The sequence below is a fragment of the Grammomys surdaster genome, unplaced genomic scaffold, assembly GCF_004785775.1.
Source record: "Grammomys surdaster isolate TR1022 unplaced genomic scaffold, NIH_TR_1.0 165, whole genome shotgun sequence".
NCBI lineage: Eukaryota > Metazoa > Chordata > Mammalia > Rodentia > Muridae > Grammomys > Grammomys surdaster.
In genome coordinates this window covers 11,294,722-11,305,676 of record NW_021604613.1, presented here as the reverse complement: position 1 = coordinate 11,305,676, position 10,955 = coordinate 11,294,722, and the positions used below count along the sequence as shown (strand labels likewise).

The following is a 10,955-nucleotide window of genomic DNA, read 5'->3' as shown; positions in this document are numbered from 1 at the left end:
AACACATCCAAATAACATTTCTGTGGATTATTTTTAATATAATTATACATTCATGCTGTAGTGGTAACAATGTTCACATTTGTAGGACCACTTCTCTCAGTGACTCTTTACAAAGGCACAATCAAGTAGGATGCATGTTTACCATAAAAAATTTAACACATACAATTTTAAACAGATGAAGAAAAGGACCTGTTTGAAGTATTAAACAGAAATACCTGTGTGAGGGTCAACTTAATCATTTCCGCTACAAAGCATCTGTACTACTTAACACTATGCAGAGGTAACGACGGTTCTAGTGTCCATCTGATCAACATTCACTTTAACATGTAACAGTTGAACATTCACATGAATAGAGAGGTGTAGAACTAACTCAACAGTGAGTGCTTAAAGGAAAATCCTTCTCTTTCCTCTTCAGTTAATCCTGTGAAAACTAATGCCTTTCCCCTCTGTATGACCGTTCAGTAGTTCAGCAGTTTTACATTAAATGACACATGGAGGATTATTAAACAAATTGAAGATAGCCATCCAATCACAGTGCTAACATTAAGGAAATACATAGTAAGTTAGAAACCAGGTGAGTTGTTTCTACTGTGGAAACTGTTGATCTCAAAAGAATGGATATTCAAAGAAAGTGGGACAATATAAAATTACTTATGAAAATGTAGATATTCAACTGTAGTTGATGGAATCATGTTCTTTTTTTTTTCTTTTTTGATTTTAAACATCATGTGTGAAGGAATCCTTTATCATAAGTGAATATTTGGAATATAAGATGTAATTTTGGAAGAAATCAAAGACTTAACGTTTTCCATACTGTTTGATAAATAGACTAGCTCGCTGGGCCTGGGAGGTGCCATTCTTTAGTACAGTTTCTTGCCAATCCCAAAGCAGCAGGTTTTAGTTCCCTGTTTAATTATTTCATGACCTACACAGCATTATTTATAAATAAAGTGCCTGACCACTTTTCAAAACTACACAGCTATGTTCCGATACTGTTTAAAATTCGGTAGATCTAGGTTTCTCAAAATGCATTTTTCTAGTAAAGAAAAATGTGCCTAAATTATGTAGCAGTGTTAAGCAAATTCAGTTTCTGGGCCAAAATTTAAATTATTTGTGTCTTCAAACCTTCCTTTGTAACCTTTCTTATCTCATCAATTTAATTTTACATTTGGCCAAAGAAAGCTATTTTCTCTTGGCAGACAAAACCATGCTTCTGAAGAAATGCTGATTTAGGTCTGTGAAATCTGTCTCATTTTGAGAGCATACTAACAAATAATTAAAAACCGACAATTAAGAATTAAGTTACAGTGCTCAACGTAATATGTTTTAAAAACCAACTATTCAATTCTATGATCTTGGATATGAGGGAATAAATATATTTTGACTTTAAAAAACAAAACACTTGGTGGAACACTGAGAATGAGTCCAGGGGGTTCAGAAACCCCAGGGGTCTAGATGCAGAGTGCAGTTGTCCCCAGAGTGTTGGACAAAGAGAAGTGAAGTGTCTCTAGTCAACAGCTGAACGCCATTAGTAACAAAGCTAGATTAAAATAGGTCTCAGAAAAGTCGGCTATTTCCAACACCAATTTTGTTACCTTTAAAAAAAGAACTAACATGGTTGCTTTCATTTTAATGGTCATAGAATTAGCACAAACTACCCTTTTAGATTTCAAACTAATTCTAATCCGATCAGAATTTAAAACTGCCCACATTTACAAGCAAAAAAAATCCTATTGTATTTGACACTCATATTTTTGGAATGTGCATCTTCTTAGCCCACAAACTGACGATGCATCGTTAATCTTGCATCTATAATCTGCATTTGTAACACTCAAAATATTTATTCTCACATTAAGCAAGCACATTAATAGTCTCAGAATACTTCATGAACCCTGAAATGATTCTCTATGGAAGGAGTTTCCTTTGCAAAATGAACTTGGCTGGTCACTTGCATACCCAAATCCCCGAGTATCTGAACAAATTTCTTGTGCTCCTTTCCAATCCAGGATCTCATTGGATCATGTACTTGGTAAGGTGTTACATGAGTGTGAACAGTAATCCCTGTTTGAGCAAATTCTTTCAAGACTTCTGGATATGTGACCCATGTATTGCTTCCTCCAGAATGCCCACCATCCAGCCAGTACATTGTTCTTATGCTTTTGATGAATGCATCTATGTTCTTGTCTTTCTTGGCTTCCTTCAACTCAAACAGCAACTGATTCAAAACAACACAGCCTTTACTGAATCCAATCAAAGTAAACGATGCACCATCCAATGACAGTGGAGCAAAACTCATGGAAGGCTCATCAACAAGCTCACAGGTCCTCTCGTTTTCCTCCTGGCCACCATTTCTAGTAGCAGAAGAATGAGACCCACAGTTAGATGCTTTATAATCCTTATTCCAAACACTCCTGTTCTTGGACTGCAAACCGTTCTGAGTTAAGTTAAAAGCATTAACCAATAACATATACAAGTGCTTAAAGGCTCCAAAGTCCGGAGTGTGTTCTGGTGCACCAAACATGTTGCTTTTCACAAAATTGTCATAGCAGCTGAATTTGTGCAAATGCATTCGGGAGCACTTTATTACCCAAATATAACTATTGGGAAAACGGCGGGCTAAAATGGTAGCAATATTTTCTAGACTCCATTTTTGCCATTGATAATTCTCAGGATGACGAGTCATAATCTCATGGTAATTCTGAAAAGAAAGATGAAATAAGCATTAAATGTGTATTTACCTATAAAAAACAGCTTCTCATTATTACTGAGAAAGTTTTGATGACCTATAGTTAATATACTAGAAATAAAATCTAAAAACCTGTTATCATTTTTTTGGTTATAAAATTTTGAAAGAACACGTTACTCTCAGCCTAAACTTCTTTAGGGTAATAAATATACTAAGTATTAAGAATTTCTGAATAAAACAATTTAAAATAGGTAAATTTTAGTTTTACAATTTATAATTTTTATTTAGTACATATGTAACAAAGTTGCCTAATTCAACTGAAAACATAAGTTTGCTTCATTACAGACCTTTTGATCAAGACATAATTTAAAAACACTTCCCAGTGAGCTCTTGTCCTCCATATCTGTAATAAAATCTATCATAGGCATGTATATCCTGTTGGCAACTGCTATGCCTGACTTCAACTTACTTGTTGCAATAACATCATAGAAAATCTTAGTATGTATCTCTAACTAGGTTTGAAATAGTCATAATTTAAAGTTGATAATAGACTACAAAATTGCCTTCTATGGTTTTCTTTTTAATTTGTTCAATTTCACAGGCCTAGGGAACCTCAAATTAAATGACTCAAATTAGATAGCTCAAATTTAGTATTAAAACTTGGTATGACTTTAAACTTTTGTTCCTTTATTTACTACTGTTTATTATTTTTGCTCGTCTGTCCATACCTTTTGTCTTTTTGAACATAGATTTTATTTGTCTAGATGCATTCAATTTAATGTAATGATATATTTTTGTTTTTGTTCTACTATTTATATAATTTCCTTCTATATTTTTATTAATGGCGATGTTTGTTTTTGCTTGAGACAGGGTCTTATTATATGGCCCAGGCTGTAGTTTACCTGTCTCAGCTCCCTGAGTACTGAAAGGCTGGAGGTAAGAAGAGACTTTTTTTATTTATAACCTTTTGTAGTTTAGATATTAAGTGATATGTACATTTTCCTATTGAAAAAAAAGACTACTACAAAAATTAAATCTACAAAGATATAAAGTCTTAAGTTCACCAATACTTGAAATAATTAAAATTTAATTGGCTAACAGCTCAGTGTTTTCTACTACACACACACATAAGTAATTACAATTTTAAGAAAATATTCTTTCCTTCTCTATTAAGCAACCATAGCTTAGGTATAATTTTCCCTTAAAAATAGGTTAAAAGGTATGACTCTATATCACTACAAATTTACATCATAGTCTTTAGACATCAGTAAAATACCACTGGCAGTAACAGGAGAACCAACAATAGAAATGTACAAGATGCCATTGTTTAGCTAATGATAATGGTTAATTTAAACAAAAAATCCAGGTAGGATAAAATTATGCAATGCTCTTAATTTCATTTGCATATTTGATATTAGGTTAAACATTTTTATGTCTGCTGGCAATTTTCTTTTTTACTTTTGTTAATTATGTTTGCATCCTTTCATAATTTTCTCACTATAGTGTTCACTCCTTAACAGTTCTGTTTCATTAATAGTTTGTCATACATGTCTATCAGCAGCTTGCTATGTATGTTTTCAATATATTCCAGGAAGACCTTACATTGGCTTTTTATGGATTTTACCATTACCTTCTGCACATCCAGGTTTATCATACAAAAACTGTCATAAAATTGTATCAGGGACGGGTTTATCCATTTCTTTTTGCTTCTGGTTTTAAACATTTTCTGTGTGTGCCACCATGTGTGAAGGGCATAGGACAACCTTCAGGAGTTGTTCTTTCCTTCTACCATGTGGGTCTTGGGAACTGAACTCAGGTTGGCCAGTGTGGCAGCAAGCACTGTTACCCACTAAGCCATCTTGCTGGCTTTAAAAAAAAAAAAAGTGTTTCTTTGAAGCAAGGTCTCATGTAGCCTAGGCTAGCCTTGAACTCATTATAGAGCTGAGAAAAACACTGAACTGCTTTTAAACCTGCCTCCTACTTCATTCATTTTTGCAAGCTAGGTATGGAAGCACATGCCTTTAGCACTTAGGAAGCTGAGCCAAGAGGATCCAGAATTCAAGAGCAGACTGGGCTATACACAGTGAACCACCTAGAAATAAACAAATAAATAAGCAAGCAAGCTTATAATTGACAACCTCAAAGTCCTGAAGCTACACAATTACTTCTGTTAATTATTTAATGGATGCAAGCGAAGCAGATTTTATGTCTATAATGTACCTTACATAAAGTGTTATAAGTCTAAACATCACTCCCTCCATCAGCCCCAGGGTATATGATCTAAAGGAAAGAAAATGTGACTACTAAGGAACTGAGCCTCAAAATGAAAACTGGGGTCATTACTGTTATATCAAAGCTCAGACCCAAGAACCATGGATAAAGACTTCCACGCCCTGAAATGAGGACCAAATGCCCCCATAGTCAAACTGATTGTGTTAATAAACCAGGCTATTAACTATGATTAACCTATTGAAAGGGGTTTTCTTTGGAATTTTCATCTTCCTGGAGATAAAATGCACTTAATATGCTTGTAGGAGGTAAGGCGTGGAGACTATGTCTCTACTCATGTCCAGTGAGGCAGGCAACAAGAGAATCTCTTGCAGAGACCAAGGAATGCTTAACCTTTTAGATGCTCACAGATACAGAAATTTAAGGGTTCATTCCACATTGTACTGAACTAAGTCCAAAGAATCTTTTCAGAAACCTTCATGTTTGCAAGGGCTGAGAAGCATTCATAATAAGGATGTGAAGTAGATGGACTACCCTTTGAACAGACTGCGGAGAATGAGTAAGAGCCACGCTTCTCTCAAGAATGCACCAAGTGAAGGAACATCTTTACAGAGCATAAATTACACAGCCCAACTAAGCAGCAAGCAAGAATTCAGCTGAAGGGAATTGCCTAAGAAAGTGCAAGGAGACCCAGAGAACTAGACACGTCCTTGTCATTTACCCTTTAGGAAAGTAAGCTGTGAGGGCATCTGTACTCCTAGCACTTGAGAGGACTCTGGCCGTTACTGCTGAGATCAGGAAGCCATCAGATGGTTTGGCTGTCAGCCACTGCTCCATCACTTTAGATACAGAGAGTGGGTGGAGACACTGTCTGCTGCTGGATTAGAGAGGAGTATGAGAGATCTAATGAGAGATCTACAGGTAACTTCAGATTGCTAAGTTGAATAACTAAATAGGTATTTTCATTAACTTGGATGATGAAGGCCGCTTCAATAGATTTTCAGTTTTAGACAGCTACTAAATATCCAAAGGAAGTAAGGGCATGCAATGGGTGAGTTCATAAGCATCTGCTAATATCTAGACGAAATAAACGCCAAGGCTCGTCAGTACATAGGCAATATGTAAAGCCGCAAGATGGAAAGAGATCACGGAAAGAGTAGAGAAAAATCCAAGAATGGAGCACAAGGGTACTTGAAGGTGAGAAAGGGCTGGGACCGAATTTAAGCTTGACTGAGGCCCTTTCACCTAGTATCCCTATTTTATATCTGAGGTACTTCAATTAACATCTGCACAGACTTCATAGCTTAAAAGTGCAGAATGGAGTGGTAAATCTACGTGAACTGGCCTTTAAACCTTGGGATGTACTTCCTTCTACTTCTTTTCCAGAAGACCTCATGCTCTATAAAACTCCACACTGCACAAATTCCACTCTGTCATTGTCCCAAAGGATGCTGGAGGAGATGATAGGAAATGAAAGATGATCCTCAAACTATTTCTAGAACACTTTAGGTCCCACTTAAGACAGGTGGATGTTCTGTTTGGCACACTTGTACAGCCAAAAGTACTCAGCCACCATCACCACCGGTGCCACAACTACCACCACTGGAAGACATGAAGTAGTTGGTCCTAAGTCTTGGGAAGTTAATGTCAGAAGCAACACACTTGTTTTTCATTCTGGGAATAAAGGCACCAAAATGAGTACATTTTCTTGAATTTAAATTCGAGTTTTTTCCAGTTTCCATTAGTAGTCAACTAGTCAGCTCAACTGATTTGAGAGCAAGAGAAAATAGTAGCACTCTGATTTTTAGGTGTATCATTTTAAAGCATCAATTTCAAGACAATAACTAACAGTTTCCTATAATGAGGAAACCATCTAGCTATATTCTAACTCAAATATCTACCCTAGCGCTAACAACTCTTCTCTGGGATGACTGATTTTCTACGGATATGCCATCTATATCTGCGCTGTCCGACGTAGTACAAGCAAGTCACCTATGGTGACTCAACACCTGGCAATACAACTAGTGAGACAGAGTCCTGCCTTTTTCATATTAACTTATTCAGATACTCTCACATGGCTAATGTATCCATTGTACAATGCAGTTTTACATTAAAACCCAGCTTCCAGGACAGCTTCAGCAGAGATGTATGTCTGCAGCTATTAAACCAGTAACACGAAGCACACAGATGTGCTGAATTCAAATGGGCCTCAGTATCACTAGCATTCTTGGCGATTATATTCCTTCCACTGTCTTGTTTTAGGGTTACCGGAAAGGTCACATTTTAGCAACGGATGTATTTTATTTGGTCAGTCAGCGTTTTCTAAACAGTGTCCTGTGCCCAGCACACAGAGTCCTCTGAGATGAGGCTGGAGCCCTGCGTGCACGTCCTGTCGTGCCTCGCCTTCCACCCAGCGGCACCTGGATTGATAGCCGCTCTAGAGACCGTGGTCCTCCAAGGCCCCTTCCCCGGATGGGGCTCTGGCAGGAACGGGGGCGCCCCCACACCTCCCTCGTGTGTGAACCCGCGTGGGCGTGTCGGGGAGGCCTGGTCCGCGTTACCTGCACGTCCCCGGGGAAGTAGAGGACGTGGTGCCGCTGCTCTGGGGAGTCTCCCTCCCCGGCCGTCAGCAGGAGCAGTTCGTTGCTGCGCTGCGGGTCGGAGCCCGGCACCGTGGAGCGCTGCAGGCGGTGGTTGTCCTCCGGAGAGCCCCGCGCGCCGCCGCCCGGGTTCATGGCTCGGGTCTGCGGGCGGGACGCGGAGTCTCCCGAAGCGAGCAACGGCCGCAGGAGCAGCAGCACCAGGGCCGGGGACCGCAGCTGCCAAGACCCCTTCATGGGCTCGAGCCGCCAGGGCCGCGCACCGGCCGGCGAGGTCGGGGCCTCAGCAGCCCAACGGCCCCGCTCGCCGTGACGTCAGCGCGCCGCGTGCGTCAGGAGTGGGTGGGGAGCGGAGGGCACGGCCCGAGGAAGGACGTTTGTGGTTGGTGGACTCAGCCCCGGCCGGGAAGTTCGAACGGAAGTCGGAGAGCTCGAGGTGGAGAGCGGGCTGCAGTTTGGGCCCATGCGCAGTACCTGCTGCTCAGGGTTGGACTTTGATCAGCTCCTGTATAAAGGCGTTGGTAGGTTCATCCTCACGGTGAGGCGTATTTAGTCTAAGACAAAGTAGAATGATTCTGGAAGTCTTGTACTTGCTCTGAATGAAAAGAATCCTCTATGTCCTGAAGTTACCTAGTTAGGGAATTTGTGCATTTCTAGTTGGTAGAGGGAGCTGGGCACATGGCTTATGGAAGATGGAGGAACGGCCTACTTGTTCACATATTTACTCTAGGGGTGTTTACAGCTTATAATATTTACTATTTAGGGTTTTGAAACCATGTTGAAAAGTATAGGAAAGTCATGGAAACTTCTTACATATAATCGTGTAGAAATAGGACTGGTCCAAATTTATGCTAAAGATGGGAGCAGTGAATCTTATTTTAACATATGTGTGTGTATATAGGACACACAAATGCATTTATATGCTGCTGAAGGCCTGAAGTGGCTTTGGGTGTGAAGGAGATTCCTGGAAAGAAGTCGAAACATGAAGTTTCTGCAGGAGTGATTAGCTGGTAGAGAACTTCAGTGATTGGGGAGAAATTATAATGTAAGTCCAAAGCCTGATTAAAATTTACCTTGAGTTGCCGGGCAGTGGTGGCACACGCCTTTAATCCCAGCACTTGGGAGGCAGAGGCAGGCGGATTTCTGAGTTCGAGGCCAGCCTGATCTACAGAGTGAGTTCCAGGACAGCCAGGACTACACAGAGAAACCCTGTTTTGAAAAAAAATTTTTTACCTTGTCTTTAGCTCCTTTAATAAATAGCTAGCGTTTGCTAGCCAACCTGTGTACCTGAACAGCCAGTAACCTAGTGAGTATCAGATGAAACCTTTGAAATGTATTAACTTAGCTTCCATCAGCTCAAAGCTACAAATGTTATAAGATAACATCTGAGCCCTTATAGCAGAGATTTTTCTGTCTGATATCTTCTTTGAAAAGTTTTAATTTATATACTACTTTCTATTTCGGTACTGTAAAACGTTAGCTAACTCATTTGGCTCAACCTTAAGGTGAGAGCAGTTTCTTGTGTCAGCAGTACATTCCTCACTCTCCATCTTTTAAAATTTTTTTATTGATTGATTTATTGTTTGACAGCATCTTTCTGAACCTGAAGCTCATGGATTAGGCTAGACTGGGCTAGCCAAGAAGCCCCAGTGGTTTGCCTGTTTCTAACTTCCCAGCTCCTGGATTGCAGATGTAGGCTACTGGGTTCTCTGTGTTTTGTGAGTTTTGGGGATCCAATTCAGGCACCCATGCTTTGGGAAAAGAGGCAGGCACCTTACCAACTAAGTCATAGCCCAAGCCTTATTCTAATTTAAAAATTCTTGTGTTTGTTAGCAAAGAAAATATAATTGCTTTGTACATTTTCTTAGTGGCTTCATAGAGGTATACTTTATCAATCTACTTTGATATAAACTGTTAGATTCTATCTGACATAATTAATTTAACTGAGGTGTTTTGATTGAGAATGGCCCCCACAGACTCATATTTGAATACTTAGTTCCCAGTTGATGGAAGGGTTTGAGAAGGGTTATGATGTGTGGAATTCTTGGAGGAAGTGTTTCTCTGGGGGTGGTTTTGGGGTTTTGAAAGCCCACACCATTCTAAGTTTGCCCTCTACTCCTCCATGCTTGTAACACCATGTCTGTCTGCTGCCATGCTTCCCACCGTGATGGTCATGGACTCTAACCCTCTGGACCTATGAGTTCCCAATTAAATACTTTCTTTTATAAGTTGCCTTGTTTATTGTGTTTTATCATAGCAATAGAAAAGTAACTAAAATAGAAACCAAGAATAAGTTATTTAATTCCTACTACAAAGTAGACTGATTGCTTTATAAAAATAGCTAGTTCAGAAGTAGAGGTCAATACATAATCATACCAAGGAAGCCGGTCTTCACTTTTGTTTGCAAATCACATTTAACTTTCACCAGGCCTGGTAGTAGTCTACAATTCCAAATATGGACATATATTTCTAATGTAGTTTTTGATTCTTGTGGTTTTGTTTTTTCAGGTTGACTGATTAATGAAACAATCATATGCTGAAGGGAACAGGAAGTACTTGTGTTTAGAAAGAAAAATAATTGTAGCAAATGCTAAATATTTCAAAGTACTATTAGTAGCTCTAAGATAATTGAAGCCTTTGAGAAATACAAAAGAAGAGCTGAAGAGCAAAGAAACAAGCTTGAAGTAAGGAGAACTCCCCAGTCAAAGAGCTCTACAACCCTCCAGGAGACATTTTCTTGGGAAAGCAGCAGCTCTCTCTCAGTTCGGCATTAGAGGTATGGATGCTTGTTTATATGCCGTGCCATAGACTCTGGAGCTTCTTATGTCTCCTTGTCATTGCCATAACCATCTTCATCTTGTCCCACAAAATTGATCCTGATAATTCTGATTTTCCTACAATCATCCATACAAATGGACTCTACTTTCTTGTCTTTTAGTCACTCTCAGAACCAGACTTCCACTCTCAATAAGAGTTCTTACAAGAACAAAGTTATTCTACCTAGTTGGGTAAATTTTCCTCTTTTCTAGTTCTTTGTGATCTTCAGTGGGCATTTTATTGTTGGTAGTGTGCAAACCTCTACAGGCCACATCTGGCTTCTTCCCAGTTCGAGGAAGGTTTCCTAATGAGTCCTCAGAACATCATGCTCCTCAATATAATAGAGGAAAGTTTAAACTTTGAGAAGGACTCCAAGAAAGACTAATTTTAATTTCATTGTAAAGGATAACAGTAAGAGAATGAAGCCATTTGTCGTAATTAGTAGTAAAACTATGCGTATCTCATGCAACAGGAAATGAAAGACTGAAATCTAAGGGATTTATCACAATTGAGGAAGTGGCTCACTCTTCATTATGGAGCAGCAGTGAGATGAAGGTAATGCTATGCTAGCGTTTCAAGTCTTTATCTGGATAAATCAGATACATAGATGTTTATCACTTGCT

General features: G+C 39.2%; 1 protein-coding gene across 1 annotated transcript; it reads right to left on the bottom strand.

The window, feature by feature from the left end:
- Positions 1 to 12: 12 nt before the first annotated feature.
- On the bottom strand, positions 13 to 7,803 carry CUNH2orf69 (chromosome unknown C2orf69 homolog). The gene is made up of 2 exons (XM_028765713.1): positions 7,477 to 7,803; positions 13 to 2,698 (listed from the first exon to the last, which is right to left on the bottom strand). Exons 1-2 carry the CDS (start codon positions 7,750 to 7,752, stop codon positions 1,874 to 1,876), a joined length of 1,101 nt encoding a protein of 366 aa, XP_028621546.1. The 5' UTR covers positions 7,753 to 7,803; the 3' UTR covers positions 13 to 1,873.
- Between the last annotated feature and the right edge of the window lie 3,152 nt (positions 7,804 to 10,955).